General features: G+C 36.5%; 4 protein-coding genes and 1 long non-coding RNA gene across 6 annotated transcripts; 2 read left to right on the forward strand and 3 right to left on the reverse strand.

Annotated features, from left to right (window-relative positions):
• Positions 1 to 1,003: 1,003 nt before the first annotated feature.
• Positions 1,004 to 3,980, reverse strand: LOC112453619. The gene is made up of 4 exons (XR_003040639.1): positions 3,832 to 3,980; positions 2,655 to 2,846; positions 1,963 to 2,187; positions 1,004 to 1,519 (listed from the first exon to the last, which is right to left on the reverse strand). It is a non-coding gene; the product is annotated as an uncharacterized LOC112453619 (long non-coding RNA).
• A 1,854-nt stretch (positions 3,981 to 5,834) lies between these two features.
• LOC112453615 (hepatocyte growth factor-regulated tyrosine kinase substrate-like) lies at positions 5,835 to 10,261 on the forward strand. Its single transcript, XM_025014461.1, has 11 exons — positions 5,835 to 5,871; positions 5,942 to 6,026; positions 6,182 to 6,257; positions 6,344 to 6,532; positions 6,634 to 6,908; positions 6,985 to 7,060; positions 7,627 to 7,803; positions 7,978 to 8,333; positions 8,423 to 8,736; positions 8,839 to 9,134; positions 9,212 to 10,261. The coding sequence occupies exons 1-11, from the start codon at positions 5,835 to 5,837 to the stop codon at positions 9,800 to 9,802; spliced, it is 2,472 nt and encodes an 823-aa protein (XP_024870229.1). The 3' UTR covers positions 9,803 to 10,261.
• Positions 10,262 to 10,350: 89 nt separating this feature from the next.
• On the reverse strand, positions 10,351 to 15,648 carry LOC112453614 (protein CLEC16A homolog). 2 transcript variants are annotated; one of them, XM_025014459.1, is made up of 14 exons: positions 15,148 to 15,648; positions 14,928 to 15,056; positions 14,651 to 14,784; positions 14,414 to 14,571; positions 14,014 to 14,243; positions 13,762 to 13,954; positions 13,048 to 13,701; positions 12,843 to 12,969; positions 12,588 to 12,742; positions 12,323 to 12,484; positions 12,085 to 12,223; positions 11,614 to 11,917; positions 11,405 to 11,535; positions 10,351 to 11,336 (listed from the first exon to the last, which is right to left on the reverse strand). In XM_025014459.1, the coding sequence occupies exons 1-14, from the start codon at positions 15,219 to 15,221 to the stop codon at positions 10,894 to 10,896; spliced, it is 3,033 nt and encodes a 1,010-aa protein (XP_024870227.1). In that variant the 5' UTR covers positions 15,222 to 15,648; the 3' UTR covers positions 10,351 to 10,893. The 2 variants fall into 2 exon arrangements, with proteins under 2 accessions (XP_024870227.1, XP_024870228.1); XM_025014460.1 differs by having other exon boundaries at positions 10,894 to 11,336; positions 14,423 to 14,571.
• An 83-nt stretch (positions 15,649 to 15,731) lies between these two features.
• Positions 15,732 to 17,037, forward strand: LOC112453616 (tRNA (cytosine(38)-C(5))-methyltransferase-like). Its single transcript, XM_025014462.1, has 2 exons — positions 15,732 to 15,892; positions 16,005 to 17,037. Exons 1-2 carry the CDS (start codon positions 15,838 to 15,840, stop codon positions 17,027 to 17,029), a joined length of 1,080 nt encoding a protein of 359 aa, XP_024870230.1. The 5' UTR covers positions 15,732 to 15,837; the 3' UTR covers positions 17,030 to 17,037.
• Positions 17,038 to 17,278: 241 nt separating this feature from the next.
• LOC112453618 (transcription factor MafG-like) lies at positions 17,279 to 18,336 on the reverse strand. The gene is made up of 2 exons (XM_025014463.1): positions 17,977 to 18,336; positions 17,279 to 17,737 (listed from the first exon to the last, which is right to left on the reverse strand). Exons 1-2 carry the CDS (start codon positions 18,001 to 18,003, stop codon positions 17,372 to 17,374), a joined length of 393 nt encoding a protein of 130 aa, XP_024870231.1. The 5' UTR covers positions 18,004 to 18,336; the 3' UTR covers positions 17,279 to 17,371.
• Between the last annotated feature and the right edge of the window lie 1,061 nt (positions 18,337 to 19,397).

Consider the following 19,397-nt stretch of genomic DNA (forward strand, 5'->3'; position numbering starts at 1 on the left):
CTACCCATGGAAATAAGTATAGATCACATTTGAAGTACACATTTGTATGTATGTAATTTTTTAAATAATTTATCATATATAATTTTTTACAGCATGCCGATATCATTCGCGGGAAGACATATCTCTTCCAGCAACGTACTTCAATTTTATTTCCAAGGTACGTGATTTGTGTATGTGCGTAATTTTTTTTTAAATAATTTATTTTGTGTTGCAAAAAGCCGTACGATATTAAAAAGATGGCTAATTATTTACTGCATAATTGAAATTTTGAAGTATGCGTCACATATGCTTCATATTTTTTAATATTGCAGCTATAGTGGTAGCAGTATTATTGACCCAAAATTAATTTCCAAGCTCCCCGAGCTTGACGATCAATTTCAAATTTAATGTCTCCTCCGATAGATAGCCCAGTTTCTCCCCAATCAAAGTGATAATTGGAATTTTAGAAAATATTTGGTCTCAATAACTTCAGTATAGGATAATTATTGCGCTTTAACATATATTATTCTAACATATATAATTCTATCTAATATGTCCTCGCAGAATAAGTACACTGTTGGAAAATTTGTGTTAAATATAACATATATTACATGTCCAAAACAGTCCACTCAAATTTTTGTGTCAGTTTAACATAATATGGATGTGTTAAATGATAACATCGATACTATGTTAAAATATTTTAACAGGAAGGAAATGTTATTCTGATCGTAATTTGAGGTTAATTATGTGTACAATTAACATAATTTTTATGTTAAAGTTGAGATTGTAAGATAAAATCAACATTCTTCTTCTGTAAATTTTTATTCTTACTTCTGTTATTAAGTAAAATCAACACTCTTTTTCTGTAAAATTTAACACATTTAATAAACACGTTTAAATTGTGTTACTTTAACATATTTTTTAAATTATTTTAATAATTTTACATTTTAAATTTGTAAAGTTCAATTAATATAGAAAGCACATGTTAAATCTACACACGTATGTGTTGATTATTTTACACAAAAATTTTAACAAGGACCTTTTTTAACAAAACTATACAAAATGTTTCCAACAGTGTAGATATACATATATATTGAAATAGATTGATTGGTACTTCACCATATATGATTGATATCTACATCATCTATTTTATAATTAGAATCTGTGGATTATAAGAAAAAAATACTCTCTTATTAACGAAACTATCAATACTGACTGTTTAGAATCGAGTTATAACATCATACAGCACAGATATGAAATATTAGATGCTTTGTTATTTCGTTTTGGAAATGAATTTTCAATGAATATATATTCGTTTCGGCGTGTAGCTTTCCAAACGAAGACGTACCTGGACAAAACTTGCAGCATCCCTCCGCCACGCTGAGTTGCTCGCTGGGTAAACACGGTAGTGGTGGGCATTTGGTGTCAGTGTCGAATCTCGTGCAGGTGAAGATACCGTCGTAGCATTTGTACTCGACGCACTGCTTCGGTGAGACCCTTTCGCCGCGATCGTAAATTACGCCGTGTAACAAACATTGTTCTGCGAAGGCAAACATGAATGGCGAGATAAGTAACGTGAGGCACGAGACGGAAGTGGTCGACTGAACACGAAACTCTACGTCAATTAATCAGTCGGTTGCGTGTGTGAAAGTAAAAGACGGATTCATGTGAAAGCGACATTAGACTACTCAAGAGAGTTGTCCTCTCAAATGTCAAGAATTTATACGATGTTCTAAAGATAAGAAATATATGAAATATGAATGATAAACTATATATACTGTGCGCTAAGGAAAAGACAAGAAAAAATCCTAAATGTTGTAGGATTCTTGTCAAGCTTTGAAGTTAATTACTTAGAAATCAATGGGATTTAATAAAAATATTTTCTTATTAAAAATTATCATGGATTTTGGAATGTTATAGGAAAAACGTTTGAGAATGGAAGATAAAGGGACAAAAAAGACAGGAGTATAATGTTCCACTTACTGAGACAGGTCGGGCAACATATTGTCCCTCAAGAATGACGGGATTCTTGCAGGTGAACGGAGCGCAGAGCGTCGGCCTGCACTCAATCTCGCCATGGACGCAGGAACAATGTTGACAATCCTTTACTCAGGTTGCGCCGTCCTCGTGGACGGTACCATTCACCCTACAGGACTTTTGGCACTCGCACTCCTCCACTTTGCTTATCCTGCCCTGTGCAGCGGCTAGCTGAAAGGAAGGATGTCCATGAATTATGCCAGATAAAAAAACATACATAGACATATATAGACATATTTTATAGAATATTTTATATAATATCATATAATTATATATATTTAAATGTTTTTATATAAAATTTTTTTACCGGAAATAGACAATATGGAGCTACGAATTCAAGTATTTAACGCACAGTATGCGATATTCGCCAGCTTCGCTTTGAAGAAAAAAGATATTATACGTAATATCTGGTGTATTATATACGAAGTACTGGACACAGAGATGTACTAGAACCGACTGGAAATGTTTGGAATGGATTCCAATCGAAATTCAATTATTAATTGCCTAGATTTCTATTGTTTTTTAGGGAAAACGGAATAATTTCAATCGGAATCCATTCGGAACAATTTCATAAAAGAAGAAACTCCATTGCAACAGTTTAAAAATGCCACCAAATGTAATAAGTTACCCGCATTCACCTTGAAATTTCAGGGTGAAAAATTTTCCTCCTGAGGTGCACCCGGGTGAAGTTTCCGAACGACTTCATCTCTGTCACACTGGTACAACCTGAACGTTTCCGAACAGCATAAGCCTCGGCGGGTGCACCCGGGTGAAATTTCCAAACGCAGACTAAGATGGACGTGCGGGGTGTGGGGCCATGACAAGAGAATCTGCCCAAATTCACAATCAGATAAATAAATTAAATCGTGGCAAATAGATTTTTGATTGCGTAATTAATATCATTTATTCATACTCGATAGTATATTTTTAACACGATAAAAATATGCCTTCTACGGGCCAGCTCAGCAAACTGCGCGTCATATGGCTTCTGCACACAGGACGCGGAAACGCTTCAACGCTTGCCGCGCGGCAAGAAGCGACGCGGTAGCAAATAAACTTTTGGTTCTTACGGAAAAGCAACACGTTGATTGGCTATCGCGTCCCTTGCTACGCGGCAAGCGTTTTCTTTTCACGGTTACTATGGTTACCACACATCATGTGTCACTTTCTCACATAAATACGAAATGAGGGGCTCGATTTATTGATCCCAAGATAACGGCGGCGAGCCGCGAGACCCAACGGTGTAGTATAAGTCTTTTCTAGCAAGTTCGAAGCACGAAGATAAGCTGATACGTAAAAGTATCACTATAATTTAAAGTATTATTTATTATTTCTTTATTTTCTAAATATATAATATGGATTTAAATATTGGAAAAGGAGCTGTTAAATTAAATTATTTAAAGAATTTAAAAAATATTTGGCTAAATGGAGATATTTTTAAAGGATGGTTAACTCCCCCATCCTACAGAGGATTTTATTTTGTGCCTAAAAAGTATTATAATGCCGGTCTTGAAACGCAATCTCAAAAGCTAAAGCCGTAATAGTACGCGTAATTAAATTGATAATTTCTTCAATAACCACGATACTAAATAACCGTCTTTTAGAAACAAACTGTAAATGACTTTATTGTGATTGACCACATTCCAGATGCTCAATATGATTATATTGAAAGCGACGCCCAGCCCGGCCAGCCCGGGAAGGAGCGTCTCTTTCACAATTCGACCATTGAGGCTGATATTTTTAAATTTGACGATAAATGTAACAGGAAACTTTATATCAGAATTATAATTCGAAATCCGAAGCAAATCGTTATACCTGGTTGCTCTTGGTCGCTCTGATACAGTCTTCTTCTCCGTGGATTTTCGGCTTCTGAAGCGTAGCGTCCGTAACGTACCGCTACTCGCACCGTAATGGAAGCAAATGGAACCGAACCTGGGAGCTGACCTGGGAGGAGACCCGCGTTTAATTTATTGATTATTCGGAACCCTCAACAATTCTTTAATATGATTGGCTCGTACACTCAGATCTAAGGGCAAAGATCAATACTATTGTTAGCTGCGTTTAAACCCCTCTACTTTGGGTTTAGCCGGGTCAGCGGAAAATTCCGCTGCTCATGCGTGCCTCGCGATGCACTTTCCACACATGCGCGTGCGACTTCAATAGCTTAATGAAATATCAAGTTTGTGAAAAAAGGGGTGCTTTTAGGTCCCCTATTTAGACATTCAAGAAATATGCACAGTTAAAAAATTTAATTAAAAGTGAAAAGGAAAATAACTTAAAGAGTGAGCGTCAAGTAAAAAGCATGTACATACGCATATTTGGAAATACAGCAAAAGTTGGCTTTTCAATATGAAATATTAACATAAAAATGACAAGAGATATAAAAGGAAGAGTGTTTAAAAATAACTTTGCAGCCACATTTTTAGGCACAAAATAAAATCCTCTGTAGGATGGGGGAGTTAACCATCCTTTAGAAAATAAAGAAATAATAAATAATACTTTAAATTAGTGATACTTTTACGTATTAGCTTATTTTCGTGCTTCGAACTTACTAGAAAAGACTTTGCGCCCGTATATTACGTACATACTACACCGTTGGGTCTCGCGGCTCGCCGCCATTATCTCGGGATCAATAATCGTGCCCCACATTTCGCATGTGTGAGAAAGTGACATATGTGTGGTAACCATAGTAACCGTGCGTGAAAAGAAAACGCTTGCCGCGCAGTAAGGGGATAGCCAATCAACGTGCCGGTTTTCCGTAAGAACCAAAAGTTTATTGGCTATACCGCATCGCTTTTGGCTGTGCTTCCTCGTCCTGTGTGCAGGATGTGAAACGGTTTTTTGAAAACTTTTTCCATACTTATCATTCTGGAATTAAATTCTTATTCAAATACACTTATATATCATGTAAATGAGTATAATTAAAATCAGATGTTATATGCGGGTTTGGCTGAATCCTCTGGGTACTGCAGTTCGGATCGTTAATTGATAGGATTCATAAAAAAAAAATGTGTGCAGGAGCCATAAAGGCAGGGATGTGTTAATTACATGTCTAATTTGAAGGAAAAACAAAGATACATATATGATTTAACTATTAATTAGTTTAGTTTACCAACAACCGGTCCTTAATATGATTGATTCTTTCCTTTAGTTCTTCGCGCAGGATCTAAGTGCACGAACCAATCATATTAAAAAATTATTGAGCGTTTACCGAGCTGCAGTTTCCGCAGCCAATCAGGCTCTGCGCACAATATTAGTACATATTAGAAACAAGAATAAATATTAAATATTAGGATATATAAATAAATATTCTCATAATAAATATTTTAAATATTAGGATATATGTAAATGTGAGAATATTCCCATATTTATATCTTATATTTTATTCTTTTCCATTGTGCGTTTAATTATTATTTCTAATTCCAATTCCCCTAATTTTTCATATTTATTCTTATTTCTAATAAGGACTCTATATATATTGTGCGCAGGGTCACGGACCGCGGGTCTCATATTCAAACGCTCGATAAAAGCTTTTGTTTGACGTCGATAAATTTTGAGAGTCGATTAGTCGATAATAGCGATCGACTTCCATGACTCACATATCTCGTAAACACTCGGAGAGGAACGAGATCAACACGAGACTGAAGACCAGCTGAACGTGAGCGAGCGAGAGAAGAGAGAACAGAGAAGTAGGATTTGTCAAAAGTTGCGCTGCTGGAGCTGTCGCAGTCCGATTGCCGAGTACGGATTATTCTGCGCGTATACGTGGTGAAAAACTCCGGGAAGGCGAGAACGCGAGTTTCGTCACGAGTTACAAGATGTTTCGCAGTTCGACGAATTTTGATAAATTATTAGGTAAGCTCTTCTTTGAAATCTTGTCTTCAAAATGTCGGAGCTTTCTAAAGCCGTCATTAATCGTTCGTAGATAAGGCGACGAGTCATCTGCAGTTGGAACCAGACTGGCCTACAATTATGCAAATTTGTGATCTTATACGCCAGAGCGATGTTCAGTAAGCATAATTCCTTTATGTAAAGTATACTTTCATCTTTCGCCAAATAACTGGGGTGTAGCGACACACTGTTGATTATGTCCCACAATGGAAAAGTCGTATTAGATGTATTATTACCACTATTTGTTTCTAAACTATTTGTTTTGTATATTTAGGCCAAAAATTGCGCTCACCGCTATAAAGAAGAAGATGATAAACTGTAATCCTCATGTAGCACTGTACGCCTTACTGGTAAGAAACATACGACGTAATTTTTTTTAAAAAGATTATTATTAGACTTATTATATTTTTATATTTATTAATGTGTTTTTACTTAGGTGCTGGAATCTTGTGTGAAAAATTGTGGGACGTTGATTCACGATGAGATAGCTACTAAACAGTATATGGAGCAATTGAAAGAATTGGTTAAAACCTCTCCGCACGAGAACGTTAGACATAAAATTTTGGAGCTAATACAAGCTTGGGCTCACGCATTTCGTCACAGTCCTAGATATAGGACAGTTCAGGTGACGAATTATTGCTATTTACAATACTTGCTACAATTTAGTTATCAGTATAAAATGTTGTCTATTTCATTCTTCTGACATTTATTTTTTTCTTTTTGCAGGACACGTTAAATATAATGAAAGCCGAAGGTTATCAATTTCCTGTTTTGAAAGAAAGCGACGCTATGTTTAGAGCAGACACTGCGCCCGCATGGGCGGATGGCGAGGTGTGCCATCGGTGTCGCGTAACTTTCGGCATGGTTCAACGGAAGCATCATTGCAGAGCATGCGGTCAAGTCTTTTGCGGCCAGTGTTCGAGTAAAGTCTCTACTTTGCCCAAATTCGGGATTGAGAAAGAAGTGCGAGTTTGCGAAGCTTGTTACGAACAAGTTAACAAGTTGGTGAAAACTCCTTATTTCATTCGTCGCGATTTATATTATTCGGATAGTTTTTTGAACGTCATAGTTTTTCAGACCATCTGCAACACAAGCCAAAGATACCGATCTTCCAGTGGAGTATCTCAAAAGCACTTTGGCTCAGCAGCAACAGGTAAGTTTTGCTGCTTATTGTACTTGTATTTTACTGAATAGTAAATATAATGACTAACATTTATATGTAAATGTCATTTAAGACACTAATTATCTTTTTTAAAATAATTTACAATTAAATGGTTCGTCAGTTTTCTTCAATTAAATGTGATCTGAAGATTATCACGTAAATATCTTTGCTATTTTAAATAATTAAAAAAAAATGCAGACTACAAAATTGTATGATTTTGAGACATGAAATGCAATGGCAATGCTTTTATTATATGTAGAGGAGATTTCAAGGGCAACTCAATTTTTTTAAATGGATTTTTCTTATATAACATGATTTCTCTAATTATTCTGTAAGATGGAACGTACTATACGTTCAAGACTATGTATGTATATTCATTTATAATCAAATTAGTAGTTAAAAAATGGCTTCTCCAGTGTCTTGCTCGCAGGTACTTTTGTCCATTATTTAAAATAATTGTAATAATATTGCATTTATATAGTAATTCATGCATATTAATAGTAAAATGAATTACATACATATATAACATTTGTTATTAGTAGTTTATCTTGTTATAGGTTCCAGCTCGAAAAACAGAAGAAGAACTGCGAGAAGAGGAAGAATTAAATTTGGCAATAGCCTTAAGTCAGAGTGAAGCTGAACAAAAAGAAAAAGAAAAGAAACGTGCTACAAGTGTTATAAAGTCCAATCCAACTCCCATAACTAGAACAACATATTCTCCACCACCATCGCCCGTAAGTTTATCGTAGTTTCTATTGAATCTATTACATCAAATTGTTATTTATTAACAATTTATCTTGTTTTATGAATTCAGCTGAATGTTATGTGAACATAAATTATTATTATTTTAATTTCTTGTGAAGTTTCTAGTATAAAGTCTCTACAATTAGTCTAATTTTTCTCATTAGGGTCCTAGCCCGTTGCAGGTACAAGATGATGACGAGATTGAACCTGAACTTGCTAAATATCTAAATCGCAAGTATTGGGAACATAGGCAAACTGTAAACGAGGAGCATGGATCAAGAGTGGATGTGACTAGTCCATCTGCGCCTAACATAAGCAGTCCGATGCCCCAAAAACTTGTATTAATAAAACAGGAAAATGGCGAAATCGATACTCAAATGGAAGAATTTGTGGGTGGTTTAAGATCTCAGGTCGAAATTTTCGTCAACAGGATGAAAAGCAACTCTTCGCGAGGCAGATCAATTGCTAACGATAGTTCAGTTCAGACTTTATTTATGAATATAACAGCTATGCATTCCAGGTATGTTCAACAGCAAATTATATTTTATTTCTGTGATATATTGGATTTTTTATTTTGATCATAGAAAATAATGGTTTTTTTTGTAATAGATTATTAAGATATATCCAAGAACAAGATGACAGTAGAGTGTATTACGAAGGCTTGCAAGATAAATTAACTCAGATGAAAGATGCTAGAGCTGCTTTGGACGCGCTCCGAGATGAACATAAAGAGAAATTACGCCGAAGAGCAGAAGAAGCTGAGAGACAGCGGCAGATGCTGATGGCGCAAAAACTGGCAATCATGCGAAAGAAGAAGCAAGAATACTTACAATATCAACGCCAATTAGCTTTACGAAAGATTCAAGAACAAGAAAGGGAAATGCAAATGCGTCAAGAGCAACAGAAACAGCAATATATAATGGGTAATTTTTAATTTTGCTATTTACAATTATTATGCATTCTTTAATCTATTTTATCTTTATTTAAAAAACCATCTCTACTTTATGTTTATTCTATTTTTGCAGGAGGTTATCAAGCAGTTTCTGAGTTTATGGGACCTTCTCAAGGATCACCTGTTCGTCATGTCCACTATCCGACTGCTGGAACTAATTACAATCCTATGTCACCCACGAATCAAGGAGTTTATATGTATGGGCAACCAGCCATGGGTCAATATCCTATGCAAGGGTATAATATGCCACCGATGAATACTTTGCCAGTGCACATGATGCCATCGCTTCCTAATCCGGAGCAACAATCAGATCCATCGATCCAAGGACAGGAGAATATAGGTCGCGTGTCTATACCAGGCCCGGGAATAGTAAGTTTGCGAACTTTTAAACGTCTTTGTCGATTGTTTTTATCGATAAAACCTAAGTGTGAATATTGTTCTTTCAGATGCCGCCTCAAATGCCGCCTATTCAACAGCTTCAGCCACCGAGCAATCATCAGATTGGATCTCAACAAGGTCCCGCGGTACACGTGTCGCCAGGACAAGCTCAGGCAGGCAGACATATATCACCTCAACAAGGCGCCTCACCTCAAATGCCGCAGCAGGCCCCTCCTCCGACTCAAATCGGATTACCTCCGATACCCCCAGGGCACCTGGGTCCTTCATCAGGCCCGGTAGTTGCCGGTGCCGTAGTTGGTCTACCACCGCAAATGGGATCGCAACAACCGTCTACGTTGCCTGGTCAAGGACCCTCAATATCAACGCATATTTCCAATACTGCTATTTCGTCCAATCAACCTTCGAGTGTTATTCAAGTGCCTGCTGGAGCTAACAGTGGACCTGTTCCTGCAACGGGTCAAACTTTACCCGGCCCCCAAACGTCCGGTGTACCAACGATGCAAGGAATGACCCAAATTCCTGGCGCGCAGTCAATGCCATTTCAACCTGCTCCTCCAGTCCCGACTACAACCAACGAAACTTCGCGAGCTGCAGAAGATACAAAACCTAGAACGGCAGAGCTCATTTCTTTCGATTGAATAAATTGAATATTGTATGTAATACATTTAAAGTAACAGAAAAAAATGTTTTACTTTTTCTTCTAATTAGAACATTGTAAAGTTAAGACAGTTATAACAGTTGCTTATTTTACCGAATAAAATTCTGGCAATGAAGCCATATAATTTTACGTTTGTTGATTATTGACATAATACTAAACTGTTTTTAAGAAATATATTAGAACAGAACGAAATACGAACATGTATTTAATGGAATATTATATTAACAGGGTAGAGAAGATATGAATCCGGTTAGTTTTATATACACTTGTGCAATTTACGATATCAAACAAAACTGTTTCTTGCTATATTGTTCTTTAAAAAAAATATGTTTATAATAAACATATATCTATGCATGTACAGGATATCCTTCAACATATGAAATAAAGACACAATTTCTAATACAACAATTTGGTTAGTGTATATTTTTATATTCAACTCTTAAGTATTTAAGTCTTGTGTTTTACAGTCATTCGCAAAAGATTTTCAAGAATTTATTTTAGATATGAATATAAATGATCAATGCCGTCTGAAGTTGTTTATGTCCTTTATTTTTTAAATTATAGAAAAACTATAACCTCCTTAAAACAGGAATATATACACGTGAAATAATTACGAGAATTTTTGCGCGATTCTTTACCGTTAAAGAGATATTTATATCAAGTAGCGCGAATAAACTTTATTTAAAATTAAAACGTGAGGTGCCTGTATAGATAACGACAGCCCCAATAATTTCTAACACAAAGAAAAGTGTAACAATGATTTAACAATATTATTTAATAACTTCCACCTCCTCATTTTTTCCTGCGTTAGTCATAGATAAGATCCTTCATTGAAAAAATTAATTGCTATTACCAACACATATTGGATAAAAATATCATGAAAATTATTTCTACTAGTTATAAGATAAAACGTTCCCACTAAAATTTTTTTAAATTAATCAAGCAAACTCTTTTTGCTAACTCAAAAGTATGGCATGTACATACATTCTCATCCGTTCTTTAAAATTTTTAAAAGATACGCTTAGTTTGAATTGCTAGTCCGCCGAGTTAACTGTAACTGTACTGTTTTAATCACACAGTTTCCACTTGACCCTTTCTACGCGGCTTTGATTCTTGTCCCTGCGGAGACGTGAACGATGTTTCTTCAGAGTGTTTCCTACTAATCACAGACGAAGACTCGCTGCTATTCGAACAAGCACCTTGGCTGTCCCTCCTTTCTGGACACACGTGTACCACGTTCAGTCCATTGGACGTGAGAGAAGCTTTCCGAATACGCATGTCCTCTAGGGGGATCTCCTCGCTCCGCGGCCTTGGCATCTTGGGTGAACCGTCTCTAGATCGTAAACCGTTTTCATGAATCCTCTCGTTCGAACTGGCATCATCGCGTTTGGAACTCGACGATGCCACCGGCCTAACATTCTCCCTACGCATTTGTGCCGCGAACCCAGGAACTTTGTTTACCGTGAACATCGGCCTCGCTTGATCCCTTGGTCTCTGACCACGCCCGACTATACCTAGGAAAAAAAATTTGAATCAATCATTTACAAAGATTCTGCTGACTGATTTTTAGCTTTGAACTTACGTTCATGTCGTAAACTACGCAAGGCATAATTCGGTGGTGTTGAACAATGAGGCATACTTGTCGGAATATCCAACAATCTTGCAATCTGGTTCATCTTCTTTTGTCTTGCTTTTATTCGTCCCTTTGTCAACCTAAATTATTATTTGACCGAGATTTCATTAAGTAAAATAATAAATACGACTTTGCGTAAAGTTTGCTACGGAACCAACCTTTGTTTGGCGGCCATACATCGAATATGATCATCGAAAATAAATTTAGCCGACAGTAACGGTATACGATTGCCCGTACTGCTGCTTAACGGCTTGTAAATTGTCAGATATAAACATCTTGAATCATCCTTGTCGCCGGTCACATCAATGTCTTGTAAAAAACCAACTAACTTTGCAACACCCCATCCAAGTTTACTGATATCAGGTTCCACAAGAATCAATTGCACAACGTCAATGACTAAGAAACGGCGAATTTTCTGGCCGTCTTTCCACACGACAGTGCATGCAATCAAATCACTGTTATCTGTAGACAAAATTATAAATAACAAATCTTGCGTTTATCTAATTTTACTTATAATCACAATTAATAAATAAATGAAAAAAATTGCATATTAAATATCGCAATATATTAACTTTATCGTTTTTTAAGTAGTTATAACTATATGTGTAAGGGAGAGAAATAACTTTTACTTAGATCAAGAACGTTGTTGACTTGTACGCAGTTAGCCGGATTAGTCAGTGGTAATTGAGTTTCCGCTTCCATATTGAGTGTCAGAGATAGTTCTCTTATCAAGAAGAAAACTCTTATTGCACGACGTGCCCTTTCCACCTGCACAATCATTCACGATTTTATTCTCTCATCATAAATTACAATGTTGTTTCTCTTATATATTTACCTAAAAGTATGTTTTTTTCTATTTCTACCTACCTCACCACACGGCAGCCTTTTGCTAAATTCAATTCCAGTCATAGGTGTGCCTGTAGGAGGCAACAAAATATTGCTATCCATCATTAACCATTCGACATTTAATGGTCGTTTTTGAATTTCGCTATATTCGTCCTCAAACATGTCCAAAAAAATATCTTCACTCTAAGTAAAATTAATATATTATTAACATAAATATATTTAAGATAAAAAGCAAAGAAAATTTGCGCAAGCGCATCTTACAATTGGTCTAATTTTAATAATTCACCTTGTAAAAGTTTTTTAGCAGAGACGTGCTTTGTTCTTTCGCTGCTTCAATAACTGCTAGATGCGATTCTCGTAATAAGCATTGTCCTTCGGATACCGTCAGTTGTGTTAATAGCTTGATAGTTAACTCCAATGTAATGAGCCTCACTTTGGAATCTAACAAAGAATTGATATTCTTTACTTGGAAACTTTATGCGTGGTAGGTGTAAACGTTAAATTCACATATATTACAATGAAAAATATTGATATAACTCACTTGTTTGACAACTCAAAGTTATAATATGAATCAACCTCTCCATGAGTAATTCATTATAAGAATTTTTCGTCGACATGTCATTATGGAATGGAGACAGGATTATATTCAGAATTTTACGACTTATACCCTGGTAAATAATAGAATCAACTTATTATTATGTAAAATATTTAGAAATAAGACAGATGAGAGAACTTATAATGGTTACCTGATTATTAGCTAATGCATATAATAGGCAAAGCGCGAATAATGCAGCATAATCATTTTCTGTGCATAATAAAGAATTGGTTATTGTTTCTAGAAATGGTTTTTTTGTCAAGGATTCGAATAAGTCATTTTGACTTTGATGATGCATCAAAGGGCTCTCCAACGCCAAGCGTTGCTCTTTCTCCTCATCCGTCACATTCAAGTGCTTAATTTCCTCTAAGTCCTCTTCGCTCGGAATACTTGTATTTGGTGGTGTACTCATAAGAACGGGAGTATTTACAGAAGTTGAAGCATCGTCAAACGATGTGCTTGGGTGATTGATATCTTGCGTATCGTCAATTGTACTTTTATCTTCTTTTATATTTCTTGTACTGTTTTCTTGATCGTAAGACTCTTCGGGTGTTGAGCGCATTTCATTTAAAGTCTCCGAAGATTTTTTCAACGTTTCTTTCGGCGGTGAAAGAATAATAGACCTATTCGAGGCTATATCCCCAAATTTTTCCAGAACCTCATTCGTTCCAATTTGAATCGTCTCTAAATCGGACATGAGCATCACGGCTGCTAACGTATGTACAAGAGGTCCGTGCGATATTATCAAAAAGACTTGAGAAAGTAGAAAAAGCGCTACCACAACACTGACGTGTTTTCTCTCATCCTAAAAATTCAACTTATATAATTATTCCTATAATGAAGGAGATAAAAATTCGATCCTTACCTGAGTTTGGCACAAAGCGTTTTTGTATTTCATCAGAGAATAGACATACAATGGGACTAACAGTTTATTTAATAAATGTTCCGATAGAACTTTGTTCAAGTCCGGTATGTTTAAACATAATATGTCGTTTAGATAATGCAGATGATCCAAATGTTCCGCAACCAAATCCGACAATCTATTTTGACTCTGGTGACTAGAAGGAACATTTTATTAATAACAGAAAAAGAGACGTTTTAATATCGAGACACTTACTCGGCATCGTTCCGGACACAAGTGTCTAATTCTATAATGTGATCCCCGATAAACCACACGAGATTACTGAAATATGGCGCGGCTGTGCGATCTCTTATGAAGGCTAGCATAGATGCATCTTCGACGCGATACACATTTAGCGTCAGAGTTCTCACGGCTATGCGCACCATACCTTCCGAATGATTGAAAAATTTGATTGCTTCTGTGTACAGTGGAAAATCATTGGTATGCTAATGACAGAAAGAAACCTATTACAATCTGGTCAAAAACAGTGAATTTTAGTGGATAATTCTAATACAGGCATATCCGTATGCATCTTATTATATATTTCTTTAGCAATTATTCACACGATCAACAAACTCAAGCTAAATTAAAGCACAGAATATCATTATGCGTGTACCTCGTTTACCTCATTATAGAAGAAATGGATAGTATGTGCGTTTAATTTCAGACTCAACGTCTTCAGGAAACTGATGTAATACGCCATTACTTCTTCATCGCTAAAGTCAAATTTGTGCACTATTATACTGTTCACATGATTGTTACTCAGTAGATAATCTAAAAACAAAAGGATTTCAACAAATTGATCACTTGGAAGTTGCTTAATATAAAAGAAAAAAGCTTTTACAAAACTCACATAAGGATGTTTCATTGCGTATGTTCTCAAACAAAATATTTAACGTTTGAAGCAACTGGACGCACACGTAGCTCCCACATTTCTGCTTCATAATACGCAGGAAAAACGAAAGCATGTTTTTCTCCAGAAAAAAACTGTAAATATATAATATATATTTATATCCTATTATGCTTCTATATTTTGTCAAGGTATTAGCTTGGATTTTAGAACGATATCATCAATAAAGATTCAGAGATGGCAATGAGAGAGAGATGGCATTGTTATTGTATCTACTAACTCGAATACACTACTATCATTTTGATCGCCCCATATGAGAATCTCAGCTATCGAACGTAGAGTTTCGACCAGCAAACCTCTGTTGTTCTCAGACACGGTCTGATTCTTCGACAAGACATTGTACAGGTACCTGAATGCAAACACAAACAAACGCATTTGTAAGTATAGCTTTTTAGCGACGCAACAGCGAGCAGCACATTGGCTGACCGTCCACGACGTACTTAAGGTGCTCCGGGGAATGCGGGTTCTTGGGCTTCCAAAGCCCGCCGCCGAACCAGCTCCGACTGCGAAACATTTTCAGCTATCTCGAACGGATGTGCCCGCATTCGCGTTCCATCCAAGCTCTACCTCCTCCTGCGTTGAGCAAGCGTCTCCTTCTCACGCGACAATCGTAGAGACATACCGTTCTGTCGAGCTCGTGCCCACCGTACAAAGCAGCGTGAACGGCATAACTGTCTTATCACGAAGGATTTTATATTTTACATCGCCGTCCAGGTTAAGACTTCGAGTCTACCACAAACGAGTGAAACGAGTCGTTTACTGCCTCGTTAATGCGCACGTTAAGCGTCCGTTCATCGTCTTTGGCCTGATGACACGTTAATCTCGCTCCTTCGGCCGAGCCATTGATCGTTGAATTTTACACGACGCAAAACAGAATCCAGCTTGATTCGACCTGCATTTAAGACGGAGATCACGATTGACGACTGATGAATTACGAACGTCTGAATTTGGATTAGGTTAGGGTTAAAGGTTAGGTTAGGTTAATATCTGGTCACCATAAACTTTACATAGATAGGCTAGTCCATTTCTATCAATGTGGATCTCGATTTAACTTAAATTTTTTTTTAACTTTTTGTATGTATAGCACGTGTATTTTTTTTCTATAAACAGTTTCAAGCAGATCGCTGATAATGAAGGTGCTGGAGCTGTACAGTGGCATTGGAGGGATGCATTATGCGCTCCGTGGTAAATTCTCACGCAATGGTGTATTATGAACCTTATTATCTCTATAAACATTAAAATCAATCAACCTGGTGGATGTTAACTTGTCTTCATTATGCACGTTGTATCGTTTCAGAGAGTGGAATTGCGGCAAAAGTCGTCGCAGCAATTGACATAAATCCCGTTGCGAACGACGTGTATCATCACAATTTTCCAGAAACTGCTCTCATGAACAGAAACATACAGTCTATTAACGCACAGGAATTGACTAAGTTGAATGCAGACGTTATACTCATGAGCCCTCCGTGTCAGCCTTTTACCAGATTAGGATTGAAGAAGGATGCGCTTGATAACAGAACTTGTTCCTTGCTGCACATTTTGAACCTGATACCAGAATTAAAAAGCTTGAAATATATCTTGCTTGAGAATGTCAAAGGTTTCGAGATGTCTGCAATGAGGAACAAACTAGTAAACTGCATAGAAAATTGTGGGTATACCTACAGAGAGTTAATATTAAGCCCGTGTCAATTTGGTATACCAAACACTAGACACAGATATTATTTACTGGCGAAGAGGATTAATCTGAAGTTCTGTTTCAAACAATCCTCGGTTGAAAGTAGTTTGCCACCTGAATTGTTCGAGTTACTGCCAAAAAGTGAGCACTCGGTATTGGCAGAGAAGAAAGGCAAGATTAATCCGAGATCTGGTAGATTGTGTTACACGTTAGACAATATTTTGGAAAATACTGAACAATCGAGATATTCGCTACCTTCTAAATTGTTACAAAAGAGAGCATGGGTGCTGGATATACGAACGTCCGAGAGCAGCGGTTCCTGTTGCTTCACGAAAGGATACGGGCATTATGCGGAGGGTACGGGATCTGTGTATTGCCCGTTTACGGACGACACAATCAGATCGAAGTATAACGAAGCTGGCAGTCGGGAGAACGATTCGGATACGCAAATGCGGATCTTGTCGGATTTGAAACTCAGGTTTTTTTCACCGAAAGAAGTGTGCCGATTAATGTGTTTCCCAGACGATTTCCATTTCCCAAAGCATATCACGGATAGACAAAAGTACCGACTACTAGGAAATTCAATAAATATTCACGTGGTTAGCAGATTAATACATTTATTATGTACTGAAAATGAAGATGCATGAAAAATCAATGGAACTGCCATATTCTCCACCCATTGTCCCATAGCTCGATGCTCTCTTACAATATTTCCTATATATTCTTACATGCTAAATCAGAGAAGTATTTTATGTAGTATTGTGGTAGTAGGTACCATATTTGTATAATTTAAAATACCTAGAGAATGATTTAAATTCTAAGTTATATGTACAAAATAAAGTCTCTTCTACAACTCTACAAAGTAGAAGGAAAATTTGTAGAACACAATTGCAACGTTAAAACATTCACCAAACCATTCTATTGTCAAATCTATTCGTAATATAAATAAATATACGTCGTATAGCTAATCGGTATATCTCCGAACTTTTCTACATGTTTTCCAAATCAGGTGGAATAATGATCTTCTTTTCCTGGGCAAATTTTTTCAGCGCTTGGTACTTCGAATGCCAGGATTCTATCTCTTCCCTCATACGATTGTTGTCCTCCTGCATATTTTCCATGTCGCGATACTCCTGGGTCTTCTCAGACTCCAATTCGTCCTTCTGCTCGATGCGCTTTATGCGACAGCTGGCTGCATAGCCCCTGTTCTTCAGGGTGCGTCTCCGTTGCTTCATACGTACGATCTCCTCTCGGGACAGCCCGCGTAGCTTCAACTGCCTGTTCAAGTCCCGCACCGATATCGTAACGAGCTCGTCGTCGCTAATGTCTAGACATGGGCCAGGTGAGAGCGGATCCTGTATCAACGGGTAGTACAAGATACTTGATGAAAACTCGACATTCTTGTGGTGGACATTGTATGGAATTTATGCGCCTCGTTTTTGCTCATTTGACAAAATTATGCAACATTCAAGTTAAACAATGGAAATTTATACGTATGACTTGTCAATTTTGCCTCTTCAAGCGCTCGCATTTGTAAAGGTATCGAGAAAGAGGAGACGCTCACACAGGTACGCGATACGCTACGTAAACATACCATTTTGATCGATCTCTTTCCATCCATAGCTATCCCCGAGCCGGTGGTTTTTCACGCCCGAGAACGGAATAGTCTCGAAAACGCCCGGATTCCCCTGTCTTTTGCGTTTTCCCGATAAATATGCTTAGTCATTCTCGCAGACCTGAAAGACCGAGCTCGCCGAGTTCTCCCCGCACTGTTGGTACAGTTCTAAAAACATCAATCCCGTATGTATGCAATTAGCCTATATTCGGCACAAAACGTCGCCTACAGCTTTTATTTTGTTCTTTGTCGAATTCTTGAAATTTCAATCATGTTGCATATCCAGCTATTAACTTTTTAAACGTATGGATTATCGGTTGTAAAGTGTACATGTATTCAGACATGGTTAGAGTACCATGAAATACATGAGATGCAGAGAACAAGGCGGCAAACCTGATTGGTTACTCCATGTTGTTGAGACAGTTCCTGATATATCGAGTAAAACGTGATTGGTTAAAGTTACAATAATAGATATATATACATACATACATTCCATGTACTGACAGTACTAAAAATCTATAGCATACTGGCATACGTAACGTGAACTATAAATTTTTAGTACTGTTAATACATTTTGAAATACACCTAATATATGCTTATAATTTTTACTTTTTACTATTTTACGTCAAAATAAAATAAAATAAAGGACAAAGCATCTCGTAAATTATTGCCAATTTCTTTTTATGTTCTTATTATTTAATAACTAATATTTTTATATGCAGATTTTTATAATTAGAACATTATTTTAAAAAGATTATATAATTTTATTTAAAAAATGGCTATGAGCTTTATGTGACTTTGAAAAATCAATTTTTTTTCGAAAATTGATTTAACGATTATTTGTCTCTCTTTAGACCATAAAACTTTATTGTTTTAAATATTTTTGTCGGGCTTAGTTTTCGAAATACTCAAGGTATTTTGTTGTAGACACACTAGCTCTGTACACAATTTATACTGCACATTTTTAATACTCCAACTTTTGATGATCTATATAATTCATGTCAGATTATTAACACTTAAAAATTATTAAAAATTTTTGGATATAAATTTCGCTGATACAGTTCTACTTATAATTTCTTATGTCATATATTCTGATGAATGTGTGTATTATTTCTATAATAATAAAATAATTAAGGACTCTCAATAATAATAAGAACATAAAAAGAAATTGGCAATAAGAGAGTCGATCGACGCGGTTATTAGTGCGTAATGTCAAAAGACAGATATATTTGCATATTACAAATTTCCGGACGTTTCGGCTCTTCTTCGAGCCATCATCAACGGTATAACAATAAACCATTCTCCATCATAACCATTGAGCCTTTGCGCGGATTAGGGGGGTCGGAAAACCATGAGAACTAAATGATTGCTATCAGATAGTCCGGAGAACGGAAGATGGT

This window comes from Temnothorax curvispinosus, unplaced genomic scaffold (assembly GCF_003070985.1).
Source record: "Temnothorax curvispinosus isolate PA1 unplaced genomic scaffold, ASM307098v1 QBEX01004535.1, whole genome shotgun sequence".
Taxonomy (NCBI): domain Eukaryota; kingdom Metazoa; phylum Arthropoda; class Insecta; order Hymenoptera; family Formicidae; genus Temnothorax; species Temnothorax curvispinosus.